This window comes from Canis lupus, chromosome 13, assembly GCF_011100685.1.
Source record: "Canis lupus familiaris isolate Mischka breed German Shepherd chromosome 13, alternate assembly UU_Cfam_GSD_1.0, whole genome shotgun sequence".
NCBI lineage: Eukaryota > Metazoa > Chordata > Mammalia > Carnivora > Canidae > Canis > Canis lupus.
This window is the reverse complement of record NC_049234.1, coordinates 49500242-49515747: the sequence shown is the minus strand read 5'-3', so window position 1 is coordinate 49515747 and position 15506 is coordinate 49500242. Positions and strand designations below refer to the sequence as shown.

Genomic DNA, 15506 nt, shown 5'->3' with positions numbered 1-15506 from the left:
GGGGATACAAGGGGGAATGGGTGAGCCTGAAAGATATGACATGGTTAGAGATTAGAGTGCTTGATATAGAAATTTTGGAAATGGTACAGCAATTGACATTACAAAGGTTAGAGAAGTAAATGCCTAAGATGGGGTGAAGGATGCCATTATTCAAAGTGAGGAGGTCAAAGAACCGGGAAGCCAAGTGAATCATCCAATGGATACTGAAATCCCCATGCATGGTAACAGAGTTGGCAGTAGACAGAAAGGCAGTAAATTATAGGAGTTTCAGTGGAGTGGAGGGAAAAGAAGCCTAACTAGGTGGGTTGAGGAGAGAACAATGAGTGGGAAAATGGAGTCAGTGAGTATAGACAACTTTTTGGACAAGTTCTGCAATGAAAGGAGAACAGAAAAATGATAGCTATGGTGGGAAAAGGAGGGGTCTGAAGAAGGCATGGGGTTAAGGCTTTTCTCAAGATGAAAGGTTCTTGAGTATATGTTCATAGATATATGTGATCATTTATGGGACTGATTTATTAGAAACGGAGAAATTAGGGCACCGGAGTGCCTCAGTGGTTGAGCATCTGCCTTTGGCTCAGGTCGTGATCCTGGAATCCTGGGATTAAATCTCACATTGGGCTCCCCGCAGGGAGCCAGCTTCTCCCTCTGCCTGTTTCTTGCCTCTGTGTGTGTGTGTCTCTCATGAATAAATAAATAAAACCTTGGGAAAAAAAGAAATGGAAAATTAATTCTGTAGGAGAGAGGGGGGATTATGGCAAGAACAAAATTCTTTGGGAGACAAGAGGAGAATCCAAAGCACAAGTGGAGGATTTTGCTTTTCATAGAGAAAGGCACAATTCTTTGAAATATGGAAAAAGAATCCACAGGTATAGTTTGGGTAAGGCAATAGATTAGTGGTAAGAAAAAAGATAGCTCGTGAGTGGTGGCTTCTATTTGCTCAATAAAGTGTGAGACAAAGTCTTCAGCTGTTTAGGAGTCAAAAGTGTAACATTTAGAGGAGGGAAAAGAGGACAGTCATTTTCTCAGAGATTAAGAGAACTAACTTAAAGTGAGCTTGCTAGGAAGTATCAAGCGACAAATTAAAATGTGTGATCATGAAATTGAAATAAAAGAAACCATATGATTGTGTGATATTGTACAGCAAGAGTCAGCTGCTCAGGTGTAGGCAGAGGATGGATGGTTAAGTTAACCAGCGTTGGTGTTTTAAAAGCTTGGGGAAGTTTGGTGGATAGCCAAAGAGTCAACAGGGTGGTGGAAAATGTAAGTGAGCCACTGACAAACCATAGAACGGAAGCTGATAAAGAGGAGTCAAGGAGAACATGAGATTAAAAGTGGTCAGCTGAGGGACTGGAAGCCTAACGTGGACAAATAATTGTTTTGAGTAGGGTCATCAATGAAAAGTCGTAAGTGAACCAGTGTGATTAGGGCAAGGGGTGTTTATACCCAAGACCCATTAGCCCTATAAGGTACCTTGTAAACTTGGTGAGGACTGCAAACATTTAGTAAAGTGTACACTTTGAATTCCTGCTCAATTAATATTTTGTTACTACCACTTTAATAATGTAATAGCTAGCATTTATTGGGTGCCACCATGTGCCAAACACTGACAAAGATATCCTCCCTTCAAGGATCTCTCCCTTGAATTAGGGAGAGAGATAATGATGTAATACATCTTAAGTGTTATAATAGAGGTACTGTTCAGTGGCAGCCCAGAGAAAATGCAATGACTGTAGAGAAGAATTAAGAAGAGCTTCAAGGGGCGTCCCTAGACAGCTCAGTGGGTTAAGGGGGTCAGACTCTTCAATTTGGCTGAGGTCATGATCTCCCAGTTGTGAGGTAGAGCCACATATCCGGCTCTGTGCTCAATATGAAGTCTGCTTCAGATTCTCTCTGCCTTTCCCCCACACTCTCACTCTCAAATAAATAAAATTTAAAAAAAGAAAGAAAGAAAAAGCAAGCTTCAAAAAGGAGTTACAGTGGGGGTGCCTGGGTTGGGCCTCTGACTCTTGATTTCAGCTCAGGTCATGATCTCAGGGTGGTGGGATCCAGACTCGTCAGGGCTCCATGCTGGGGGTGAAAGTCTGGTTGAGATTCTCTCCCTCTCCCCTGCTCATTCTAATTAATTAGTTAATCAATCTATCTTTTTAAAAAAGTTACAATGAGGGATCCCTGGGTGGCGCAGCGGATTGGCGCCTGCCTTTGGCCCAGGGCGCGATCCTGGAGACCCGGGATCGAATCCCACGTCGGGCTCCCGGTGCATGGAGCCTGCTTCTCCCTCTGCCTGTGTCTCTGCCTCTCTCTCTCTCTCTGTGACTATCATAAATAAATAAAAAATTTAAATAAATAAATAAATAATAAAAAGTTACAATGAATAATCAAAGACAGCTAGGAGGTCATCAGGTAAAGGGAGGAGAGAGTGAAGATATTCAGTTTCACTGTCAGAGTCCCACACGGTCCAAAGATAGATGACTACAAAGCAGCAGGTAAATGACACAAAAATTACCCTTCTTTAAAACAAAGGGAGCTCTTGCATGCACCATTCACATTAGGACCCTCAGTGCCTTGGGAAGGGCCCCGACACCTACCGCTCGGGGAATATCGCAGAACCCGTGGCGGGAACCTGGTCACCAGAGAAGGCGAGACCACCACGGCAGCGCCGGGAAGCAGCTCGGCTCCACTGGGCTTGCGGGACTCGTGGGGAGCCTGGGGCTCTCTGGGTTTACGCGGCTGGCGGGGTGCATGGGGCTCGTAGGCTTTGTGGGACTCCGGGAGCTCATAGGGCTCGTGGGACTGAGAGGCCTTGTGGGGCTTATAGCGCTTGCAGGGCTCATAAGGCTTGTGGGGCTCACAGGGACGGTGCAGTTCAGATGTCTCCTTGGACTCCTCACACTCGTTGTATCGGTCTCCCTGGCTCTGCTTGCGGGCCTCCTCCTCCGGCTCCTCGGGCCCCTCAGACTTGCTGTGCACGTCTAGGAGCCTGAGCACAAAGGGCTTCTGAAGGGGTTCGGAGGCAGTGGATATTTCCGACGTGTCATGCCCATCTGAAAACGCAGATGAGCCTGAAAATTGTTTCTCCATTGACGTCCCAGAAGCTCCCGCTGCGCGCTGCGCGGATCCTCGTGCGGGGCAGGCTCGCTGCGAGCCGTCTGCTGGACCGGGGGCGGGGGGTGCTTGGCTGCGCGCGCCCCGCCCCATAGCCCCGCCCCCCCCCGCCCCCCGCGGCCCCGCCCCCGCGGCCCCGCCCCCGCCCCGAAGCCCCGCCCCCAGCCTCGCTGCGCTTCCTCTGTTGCTAAGGCGACGCGCGCCCGCGGGCGGAGAGAAGCTGGCGGGCCCCTGACCAGCTGCTCCTTCAGCGGAGGGCGAGGACCCCGGAGTGCTTTCCGCTGCGGAGGCCTTGGGGACAACAGCAGTTTCCATTCTAGTTACGGCACCACTGGGACAGCCGTGCCAGGTCCATGATAGGTTCAGAGGCTCTGTGGCGCGGGTTCTCCACGGGCCTTTGTTTCCCAATCATACTGCGAGGGATAATATTCTAAGGCCTCCGTCACTAAGATTGATTTCCATCAGTTTCTAGTAAATGCACAGCAGTCATAAGGTGCGTGTGCGAGATGGGCGACACCAGTGTGTCAGTTGGGCCCAATCTAATATTTTTTAAAAATCTCGAATTTAGATTTTTTAAAAAATTTATTTATTAATGAGAGACAGAGAAAGGCAGAGACACAGGCAGGGGAAGAAGCAGGCTCCTTGCAGGGAGCCTGACATGGGACTCGATTCCAGGTCTCCAGGATCAGGCCCTGGGCCGAAGGCAGGCGCTCAACCGCTGAGCCACCCGGGCTGCCCCTGAATTTAGATTTTTTTAAAAGTTTTCTTCACACGAAGTTCTACACACAGTGACAGACACAGGATTACAAGAATAATTCATCTACAACCTGTGTCTTGTTACAGGGCACACTGTCTACTGAAGTGCGCTGTAAATCATTGTGCTCTATAAGTGATTTTATAAACCCTGTAATTATCTTGTGAACAGCACAACTCTTGGTACCATATGTGTGTGTGTTGAGAACATTAATTTGTTACATGTGATATTTATAAGGATTTTATTTATTCATGAGAGACACAGAGAGAGAGGCAGAGACATAGGCAGAGAGAGAAACAGGCTCCATGCGGGGAGCCCGATGTGGGACTCTATCCCTGGACTCCAGAACTACGCCCTGGGCCAAAGGCAGATGCTTAACCGCTGAGCCATCCAGGGATCCCCCATGTGATATCTTTAAAATACAATATACCAGAACTTTTATAGCCTTGTTTTTGACAACCCCTTCCCTCTTCTGTCTTATGGAAATTGGATCATACAGTATTTCAGGATTGTTAGAAACCCCGGATTTCAGCCTCTGCCCTAAAGATCACCAAATAATGACCTTTGGACAAATCCCTTAACCACATGGTATCTTACTTGGTCTTCACTCTGGAAAAAGATTAAATCAAATGCAGACTACTTCCAGCCCTAAACTCTGATTCTGTCTTTTCCTTGTTTTCTAAGGTAGTCAGGGATATATATTATTTCCTGGACACCTACTTCAGAAGTGATGCCAAAAGCTTTTAGGATCAGGAATGATAACTCTATTCAGTCTTGTTTTTCTCACATTCTGATTCTAGCTTCTGCATTTTGATAGTAAGTGTTGTGGCTGGAGATTTTCCCTCAGTGAAGAGCTGTTGAGTGCCAACATCATGGTGGCTGCTTGATACTGGGGATAATTAAAGCTGGGACTTGAGATGCTCTCAGGCTAGTAAGGGACGTACATGTCACAGGGGTTTCTAATGAAATGGCACTCAGCCAAGACAGGTTGGCGTGTTGTCAAACAGGCTGCCTGGCTGCCAGCCTTCCCAAGAAGCCTCATAGGTGGCATTCATTACCCTAGAATAGTGACCGCTGCCAGCATTCCAGGCTCAGAAATTTTGTTAGCACATGGAGTGGATCTGTCTCTTCAATTATTAAGTCAACATTTGTTGAGCACCAACTATGTACCAGAACTCTTGCAGTTAAAAATGATAGAAATTGAACTTAAATTTGTGTGTGCCCAAAAAGGGCATTGAGGGGTTGGAGGACTCATTATACTGGGAAATCTAGGCATGGGCAGATTTCAGGAGTTCAAGGACAACAAGGATGTCTCTCCATCTCTTGGTCCTGCTAGCCTCTGTTAGGTTTGGATTTGTCCAAAGGCCATTATTTGGCAATTTTTAGGGCAGAGGCTAAAATCCAGGGTTTCTGACAATCCTGAAATATTGTATGATTCAATTTCCATAAGACAGATAAAAGAAGGTCTGACTGACATTAGAACCCCAAGTGGCTGTTGTGATATGATACTGTTCAACATTATTCTGCAGCTCTGAACGTGAGAAAGCCAGCAACCTTCAAGTATCACACTCTAACATCTCATCTCTCGGAGGGCAATTAACATTTTGCACATGTATGCCTAAGTTCAAGCATACTCCATTTCAACCCACTACTTGATAGTTGAGGCTATGTGCTAACATTCAAAGGGGCTAATCATCCTCACTAATTTTTTTTTTATTTTGCCACAGATGCCAAATTATAAAAGGGAGGATTTGCAGAACAGATCCTCCTTTCAAATCTTTTTTTTAAAACTCAGTATGCTTAGGTGTTTTTTTCTAATATAGATTATTTTTACTTATTTTAATTTTTTTGGTTACTAAAAGTTGTTATTGCTAAATTGAATATATTTATACAACTTCAATGCAATATTTTAACACATAATATAAATGGTTCACTTAAGTTTAACACACAAATAATATTTACAAAACACTGTATGGGGGGACGCCTGATGGCTCAGTGGTTAAGTGTCTGCCTTCAGCTTAGGGCGTGATCCTAGAGTCCCAGGATCAAGTCCCACATCGGGCTCCCTGCATGGAGTCTGATTCTCCCTCTGCCTATGTCTCTGGCTTTCTTTCTGTGTCTCTCACGAATAAATAGAGTCTTTAAACACACACACACACACACACACACACACACACACACAAAACCCAAACTCCAAAACACTGTAGGAAAAGGTAGGTTCATGAAAATTCAATTTAAGTAAAAGATTAGTCTCATTATCACTACTAATAGGAGGAAACCCAAACCTTAAGTAATGAGAAAGAAAGTTCCAAATTTCTTGGTGTCCCAATATTCTTTAGATTGGAGGAATCATCAGTGCAGGAGCTGACTGTGTCCAGCATGTCAAGGTGGAGGAAATCCTGCCAAGGAGGGGGCTCCCCTAACTCCATTCCACTGACCACACTGACCCTCTAATGGATCACATGGGTGTATACAGCCTGTCAGGTGGGAGGCCTCAGTTTAGGGGAGGGAACAGCCCTGCTTTAGGACCTGGTCCACTCCTGGGGAAGGATCCATCAGGCCTGGCTTTTGGCAACCTGGAAGTTGGAAAGCTCCTTGTGATGTGCTGATTCTCATTATTGGTCCTAGGCACTTAAGCAATTTTATCATCTCTCCTCACTTCCTTCTTGTCCTGGAAGGCTGGAGCTCTCCCCCTTCAATTCTTGAAACAGGAAAGTAAATTCCTGCATTAATATCATGTTGGTCCTCTTCCCTTTCCTATAATATAGATTATTTTTTAAAAGATTTTATTTATTCATGAGAGACACAGAGAGAGAGGCAGAGACATAGGAAGAGGGAGAAGCAGGCTCCCAGCAGGTCCTCCTATGTGAGACTCAATTGGAGGACCCCAGGATCATGACCTGAGCCAAAGGCAGACGCTCAACCACTGGGCCATCCAGGTACCCAATATAGACTATTTTTAAAGCAGTTGTAGGTTCACAGCAAAATTGAGCAGAACATAGAGAGAATCCCTATATATCCCCATTTGCACATAACCTCCCTCATTATCAGTATCCCCTGGTACAATGGGATATTTTTTCCCATTGATGAACCTACACTGACACATTATCACTCGAAGTCCATAGTTTACATTAGAGTTCCCTCTTGCTGTTGTATATTCATTCCATGGGTTTAGACAAATGTATAATGACATATATTCATCATTATTATGTCACACAAAGTGGTTTCACTGTCATAAAAATCTTCTGTGCTCCACCCATTCATCCTCTCCCCTCCCCCATCTGGCAACCACTGATCTTACTGTCTCCATGGTTTTGCTTTTCCTAGAATGTCATATAGTTGGAATCATACAACGTATAGTCAGTCCTTTTGGATTAGCATCTTTCATTTAGTAATATGCATTTAAGGTTCCTCAATATCTTTTCATCACTGAATAGTTCATTTCTTTTCAGCTCTGAATAACATTCCATTGTTTGGATGCACCACAGTTTATTTATCCATTCACCTACTGAAGGACATTTTGGTTGCTTCCAGGTTTTAGTAATTATGAATAAAACTTCTATAAACATCCATATGAAGGTATTTATGTGAACATAAATTCTCAACTCCTTTGGATAGATGCCAAGGAGTGTAATCATGTGGTAAGAATATGTTTAGTTTTGTAAGAAACTGCCAAATTGTCTTCCAAAGTAGTTGTACCATTCTGTATTCTCACCAACAATGAATGGAGAATTCCTGTTACTCCACATCCCCCATCAGCATTTGACATTGTCAGTGTTCTGGATGTTGGCCATTCTAATAGGTGTATGGTTGTATTCGACTATTGTTTTAACTTGCATTTCCCTAACAGAATATGATGTGGAGCATCTTCTCATGTGCTTATTTGCCATCTGTGTATCTTCTTTGGTGAGGTGTCTGTTAAGGTCTTTGGCCCATTTTTTAATTGGGTTGTTTGTGTTATGATTGTTGAGTCTGAAGAGTTCTCTGAATATTTTTTTAAAGATTTATTTATTTATGATAGACACACACACACACACACACACACACACACAGAGACGCACACAGGCAGAGGGAGAAGCAGGCTCCATGCCGGGAGCCTGATGTGGGACTCAATCCCGGGACTCCAGGATTGCGCCCTGGGCCAAAGGCAGGCACCAAACTGCTGAGCCACCCAGGGATCCCGAATATTTTGGATAATAGTCCTTTATCAGATGTTTCTTGTGTAAATATATTCTCCCAGTCTGTGGCTTGTCCTCTCATTCTCTTGATAGTGTCTTTTGCAGAGCAGAAAGTTTTAATTTTAATGAAGCTCAGCTTTTGTGCTCGCTTCGGCAGCACATATACTAAAATTGAAGCTCAGCTTTTCAATTTTGTTTTTCATGGATTGTACCTTTGGTGTTGTATTTAGAAAGTCACCACCATAACAAAGACCATCTAAGGATTCTCCTTGTTATTTTCTAGGAGTTTTATAGTTTTGCATTTTACACTTAGGTCTGTAATCCATTTTGAGTTAATTTTTGTCAAGGTCATAAGCTCTGAGCCTAAATTCATTTTTTGGATATGTTTGTCCAGTGATTCTAGTACCATTTGTTGAAAAGGCCACGTTTGCTCTGCTGTATTGCCTTTGATTCTTTGTCAAGGATCAGTTGACTATATTTATAGGGGTATATTTCTGGGTTCTCTGTTCTGGTTCATTGATCTATTTGTCTATCTGTCACTAATATTGCACTGTCCTGATTACAATAGCTTTATGGTAAGTTTCAAAGTCAGTGGCATCTGTCCTTTAACTTTATTCTACTTCAATATCATGTTGACATTTCTAGGTCTTTTGCCTCTCCATATAAACTTTAGAATTGGTTTGTCTATATCCATAAAATAACGTGCTGGGACTTTAATTGGGATTGCAATGAATCAATAGATCAAGTTGGGAAGAACTGACATTTTGACAACATTGATTCATCCTATTCATGAACATGGAATATCTCTATTTATTTAGTTCTTCTTTGATATCATTCATTGAAGTTTTGTAGCTTTCCTCACATAGATCTTGTAAATATTTTGTCAGATTTAATACCTATGTATTTCATTTTTGAGGGGGTGCTAATACAAATGGTATTGCATTTTTTAAAAAGATTTTATTTATTCATGAGAGAAACAGAGAGAGAAGCAGAGACACAGGCAGAGGGAGAAGCAGGCTCCATGTAGGGAGCCTGACGTGGGATTCGATCCCGGGTTTCCAGGATCACACCCTGGGCTGAAGGCGGTGCTAAACCACTGAACCACCCGGGCTGCCCTGGTATTGCATTTCTAATTTCAAATTCTACTAATTCATTACTGATATATAGGGAAGCAATTGACTTATGTGTGTTAACCTTGTATCTGGCAACCCTGATATGATTGCTCATGAGATCCAGAAGTTATTTTGCTGATTCCAATTTTTTTAAAGATTTTTATTTATTTATTCATGAGAGGCATAGAGAGAGAGAGGCAGAGACATAGGCAGAGGGAGAAGCAGGTTCAATGCAGGGAACCCAATGTGGGACTCAATCCCGGGACTCCAGGATCACGTCCTGAGCCGAAGGTAGGTGCTTAACTGCTGAGCCACCCAGGCATCCCTGATTCCAAGGTTTTATGTAGATGATCATGTCATTTGTAAACAAAGACAATTTTATATTCTTCTCAATCTGTATACCTTTTATTTACTCTTCTTGTCTTATTGCATTAGTTAGGACTTCCAGTATGATGTTGAAAAGCAGTGTTGAGGGGAACATCTTTGCTTTGTTCCTGATCTTAGTGGGAGAGCTTCAAGTTTCTCAGCAATAGGTATGATGTTAGCTATAGCTTTTCATAGATTTTTTAATTTTTATCAAGTTACAGAAATTCCCCTATTTTCCTAGTTTACTAGGAGTTTTCATTGTGAGTGTTGAATTTTGTCAAATGCTTTCTCTGCCTCTATTGATAGTGTATTGATTTTTTTTTCTTTTTTAGAGTATTGATGTGATGGATTGTATGAATTGAATTAAATGTTTTTAAATATATATTTTATTTATTTATTTGAGACAGAGAGAGAGAGACACGATGAGCAGAGGGAGGGGCAGAGGGAGATGCAAACTCCCCATTGAGCAGGGAGCCCAATTTGGGGCTTGATCCCAGGACTCTGGGATCATGACCTGAGCCAAAGGAAGACACTTAACCAACTCAGCCAGCCAGGAACCCCTGATATTTAAATGTTAAACCACCTTTGCATACTTGGAATGATTCCCACTTGGTTGTGGTGTATAACTATACTTACACATTGCTGGATTAAACTTGCTAATATTTTGTAGACCACTTTTGTATCTATTGGTTTGTGGTTTTCTTGTAATGTCTTTGTTTTGGTATTAGGGTAATGCTGGCCTCACAAAACGAGTTAGGTAGTATTACTTCTGTAGAGAACTGATATAATTTCTTCCTTAAACTTTTTGTAGAATTCACCTGTGAACCCATATGGGCTTTGTACTTTCTGTTTTGGAAGGTCATTAATTGTTGAATTAATTTCTTAAATAGGTATAGATCTATTCAGATTGTCTATTTCTTCATGTGTAAGTTTGGGGAGATTGTCTCTTCCAAGGAATTGATCCACTTTTCCCTAGGTTGTCAGATTGTGAGCATAAAGTTGTTAATAGTATTCCTTTATTATCCTTTTAATATTTGTGAGATCTGTAATGATGTCCCTCTTACATTTATGTTATTACTTATGTGTCCCTTCTCTTTTTTCTTAACCTGGCTATAGACTTGTCAATTTTATATATCTTTTTAAAAAACCAACTTTGGTTTTCTTTTATCTATCTTTTTAAAGTAGGCTCCATGCTCAGCATGGAGTCCAATATGGGGCTTGAACTCATGACCCTGAGATCAAGACCTGAGCTAAGATCAAGACCTGAGATAAGAGTTGGAGTTAAGTTGGCTTAACCAACTGAGCCACCCAAGTGCCCCTCTTTAATTTTATCTATTAATTTTCTGTTTTCAATTTCGTTGATTTCTGCTGTTGCTTATATTGTTTTTCTTCTGCTTACTTTGGGTTCAATTTGCTTTTCTAGTTTCTTAAGGTGAAAATTTAGATGATTGATTTTAGAACTTTCTTCTTTTTTAATCTATGCATTCAATGCAAAAAATTCCTTCTAAGCACTACTTTTGCTGCATCCCACTAGTTTTGATAACCTGTGTTTTTTTTTTTTTAGTTTTATTTATTTATTCATGATAGACATAGAGAGAGAGAGAGAGAGAGGCAGAGACACAGACAGAGGGAGAAGCAGGCTCCATGCCAGGAGCCCGATGCGGGACTCGATCCTGGGACTCCAGGATCAGGCACTGGGCCAAAGGCAGGCGCTGAACCGCTGAGCCATCCAGGGATCCCCAATAACCTGTGTTTTCATTTTCATTTAGTTCAAAATACTCTAAAATTTCTCTTGAGAGTTTTTCTTTGACCCATGTGTTATTTAGAATTGTGTTGTTTAATCTCTAAGTATTTGGGGGATTTTCCAGCTATCTTCATTATTGATTTCTAACTTAATTCCACTGTGGCCTAAAACTAGATATGGTTAAAAAATTTTTTTTTAAAGTTTGCTAAAGAGTGTTTTATGGCCCACAATGTGGTTTACCTTGGAGAATATTCCATGTGAGTTTGAGAAAATGTGTATGCTGTTTTTGTTGGATAGAGTACTCTATAGTTATTCATTATATCCAGTTTATTGATGGTGTTGCTGATTTCAACTATGTCTTCATTAATTTTCTGCTCCCTGGATCTGTCCATTTCTGTTAGAAGGTGCTGAAGTCTCCAACTATAATAGCAGATTCATCAATTTTTCCTTGAAGTTCTGTTTTTGTCTCATGTACTTTGACACACTGTTGTTAAGTGCATACATATGAATTGTGATATCTTCTTGAAGAGTTGATCCCTTTGTCATTATATAATTTCCCTCTTTATCCTTGATATCTTTCCTCACTCTAAAATCTGCTCTAAGATTAATATAACTAGTCCTGCTTTCTTTCAATTGGTGTTAGCATGGTATATCATTCTTCATCCATTTGTTTTTAATCTGTATGTCCTTATATTTAAAGTAGGTTTATTATAGGCAACATATAGTTGGGTCTTGATTTTTGATCCACTCTGACAATATCTATCTTCTAACTGGTGCTTTTAGACCATTGACAGTCAAGTGATTATTGATATAATTGGATTAATAGCCACTATTATCTGTTAGTTTTCTATTTGTTGCCTTCTTTCTTTGTTTCTATTTTTGTCCTCCACTCTTTCTGCCTTTTGTGGTTTTAATTGAGCGTTTTACATGATTCCATTTTCTCTCCTTTCTTAGTACATCAGTTTACTTCTTTTACTTTTTTTAGTGGATGCTCTAGAGTTTGCAGTATACATTTACAGCCAATTCAAATCCACTTTTAAATAACAAACACTATATTGCTTCATAGGTAGTAGAAGTATCTTGTAACAAAATAATCCTAATTCTTCCTTTCCCACCCCTTGTATTATTGCTGTCATTCATTTTTTATATACATAAGTATAAATGTGGGATGCCTGGGTGGCTCAGTAGTTGAGCATCTGCCTTCGGCTCAGGGCGTGATCCCAGGATCCTGGGATCAAGTCCCACGTTGGGCTCCCTGCAGGAAGTCTGCTTCTCCCTCTGACTATGTCTCTCTCTCTCTCTGTGTGTGTTTCTCATGAATGAATAAATAAAATCTTTTTAAAAAGTATAAATATGCAACACATAAGAATCATACATTATATATGTATGTATTATACACATTTGTATGCATTACATATGTCTGCATGTGTTATATGTATATGTATAATATATGTGTATATTATGTGTTCTACATATGTATTCACTTATACATAAGTATATATATATATATACATATACACATAGTTGAAAATAGTTGCTATTATTATTCTGAAGAAACTGTTCTCTAGGAGATTAAGAATAAAAAAAATAGGAGCACCCGACTCAGCCTGTTAAGTGTCTGCCTTTGGCTCAGGTCATGATCCCAAAGTCCTGAGATTGAGCCCATAATCCTGAAATCCTGAGATAGGGCCCCATGTTGAGCTCCCTGTTCAGTGAGGAATCTCTTTCTCCCTTCCTCTGCCCCTCCCTCTGCTTGTGTTCTCTCTCCATCTCAAATAAATAAATCTTTAAAAAAGTTTAAAAATAAAAGTTTTAATTTTACCTTCACTTATTTCTTTTCCTATACTCTTCCTTTAAGTAGATCTGAATTTCTGACCTGTACAATTTTCCTTCTCTCTGAAGAACTTCTTTTAACATTTCTTGCAAGGCAAGTCTATTGGCAACAAATTCACTAGATTTTCATTTATATGAGAAAGTCTTTCTCCTTTACTTTTGAAGGATAATTTCATAAAGTACAGAATTCTAGGTTGGTGGGTTTTTCCTCTCAACATTTTAAATGTTTTACTCACTCTCTTCTTACTTGCGTGGTTACTGAGAAGTCAGATGTAATTCTTAATCTTTGTTTCTCTATAAGTAAGGTATTTTTTTCCTCTGACTTCTTTCAGGATTTTTTTTCATATCTTTAATTTTCTGTAACTCAAAAATGTTATGCCTATGTGTAGTTTTTTGACCATTTAACCTGATTGGTGGTCTCTGAGCTTCTGGAATCTGTGGTTTGGTATCTGACATTAATTTAGGGAAATCTGCAGAGTCATTATTTTTCCCAATATTTCTTCTATTTCTTTTTTTCCTGTCTTCTTCTTCTGGTATTCACATTACATGCATTTTACATCTTTTGTTGTTATCCTATGGTCCCTGGATATTCTGTTTTTTTTTTTTTTTTTTTTTTTTTTTTTTTTTCACCAGTCTAGTCTTGCTTTTCAGTTTTGGAAGTTTCTATGGAGATATCCTCAAACTCAGAGATTTTTTTCCTCAGATGTGTATAGTCTACTAATAAGCTCATCAAAGGTATTCTTGATCTCTGTTACAATGTTTTGTTTTTTTAATCTTTAGGATTTCCTGTTGGTTCTTTCTTAAAATTTTCATCTCTGCTTACATTGCCCATCTGATTTTGTATGCTATCTACTCTATCCATTAGAGCTCTTGGCACATTAATCACATTAATCATCAAGTTGTTTTAACTTCCTGTTTTGATAATCCCAACATCTCTGCATACTGGAGTATGGTTCTGATGCTGAATATGGTTCTGATGTCTGTGTGGTTGTTCTTTTGTTTGTGTTTTGTATTAAGTGGGCTGCATGCCCAGTGCAGAGCCCAACACGGGCCTTCATCTCACAACCACAAGATCAAGACCCAAGCTGAAATCAAGAGTCAGACACTCAACCAATTGAGCCACCCAGTGGCTTATAGTATGTCTTGTAATTTTCCTTGATAGCCAAAAATGATGTACTAAGGAAAAGAAACCGCTATAAACAGACCTTTAGTAATGTCATAAGGTGTGGGGGGAGAAGTGTTCTATAGTTCTATGATTGTTCTCAGTCTTTCAGTGAGCCTGTGCCTCTGGACTGTGAACTTCACATGCATGTTTTTGTTTATGTCTTTCCTTATGTGGGACAAGATGACTGGAATGGGCTGGAGTTGGGTATTTCTCTTCCCTAGGTTAGGGTTTGATAATACCCCAGCAGGTTAGGTTCTGGTTAACTAGTTTTCCCTGAAGGTAGGCCTTGTTAATAAAAACAGAGTGCTGGGCAGCCCAGGGTGTGATCCTGGATACCTGGGATCGAGTCCCGCGTCAGGCTCCCTGCATGGAGCCTGCTTCTCCCTCTGCCTGTGTCTCTGCCTCTCTCTCTGTGTGTGTATTCTCATGAATAAATAAAATCTTTAAACAAACAAAACAAAAAAACAGAATGCTTTAGTATATCTCAGAATGCTTCCCTTTTCCCTCCTCTGGAAGCACCAGGGGATTTCTCTCTGATATTTGCTGCAGGAATCTCATCAAGCTCCTGAAGATAAATATCACAAAATTGTAGGGACCCCACTATGACTGGATCCCCTGGGGTTTTTACGCAGTTATCCATCTGAGTCTCCAGCAATTTGTCAATTACAGTTCTGGTTTTCTTACCCTGGCACTGGTTCCTACAGTTGGTTTCCACTCATGAAGCTCTGTTCCAATAAGTTGTTATTCTCTGTATTCTCTTGTTGGTCTCTTCAATCTTGGGAGTAGCAGTTTGCCTTGTGTTCTCCTAGAAGAGTTGTTTATTTTTCAGTCTGTTTAGCTTTTCACTTGTCATCAGAATGGAGTGGCAGCTTCTGAGCTTCTTACATGTTGACTAGAAAATGAAGTCCTTTTGTTTGTTTTTTTATTTTATTTTTTTTAAGATTTTATTTATTTATTCATAGAGACACACACAGAGAAAAAGGCAGAAACACAGGCAGAGGGAGAAGCGGGCTCCATGCAGGGAGCCAGACGTGGGACTCCATCCCAGGTCTCCAGGATCATGTCCTGTGGCTGCAGGTGGCGCTAAACCGCTGCGCCACTGGGGCTGCCCTGTTTGTTTTTTAAATCAAGACAAGACGCTAAGGATAAAAGTTGAATTTTAATCATGTTTGTAGGTAAATAGAGTTATCATAAAATATTTCTGGTGGGGATGCCTGCGTGGCTCAGCAGTTGAGCGTCTGCCTTCGGCTCA

At 40.9% G+C, this 15506-nt stretch overlaps 1 protein-coding gene across 2 annotated transcripts in view; it reads right to left on the bottom strand.

Moving 5' to 3' along the window:
- Positions 1-3475, bottom strand: part of THEGL (theg spermatid protein like) — a 46150-nt gene extending 42675 nt beyond the window's left edge. Inside the window, exons 1-2 of one of the 2 annotated variants that reach the window (XM_038556178.1) lie at positions 3339-3475; positions 2586-3041 (exon numbers count right to left, since the gene is read on the bottom strand). In XM_038556178.1, coding sequence (XP_038412106.1) covers positions 2586-3041; positions 3339-3417 — 535 coding nt within the window. In that variant the 5' untranslated portion in view covers positions 3418-3475. The remainder of the gene's footprint in view (positions 1-2585; positions 3042-3338) is intronic. The other variant, XM_038556177.1, reaches the window with a different exon arrangement.
- Between the last annotated feature and the right edge of the window lie 12031 nt (positions 3476-15506).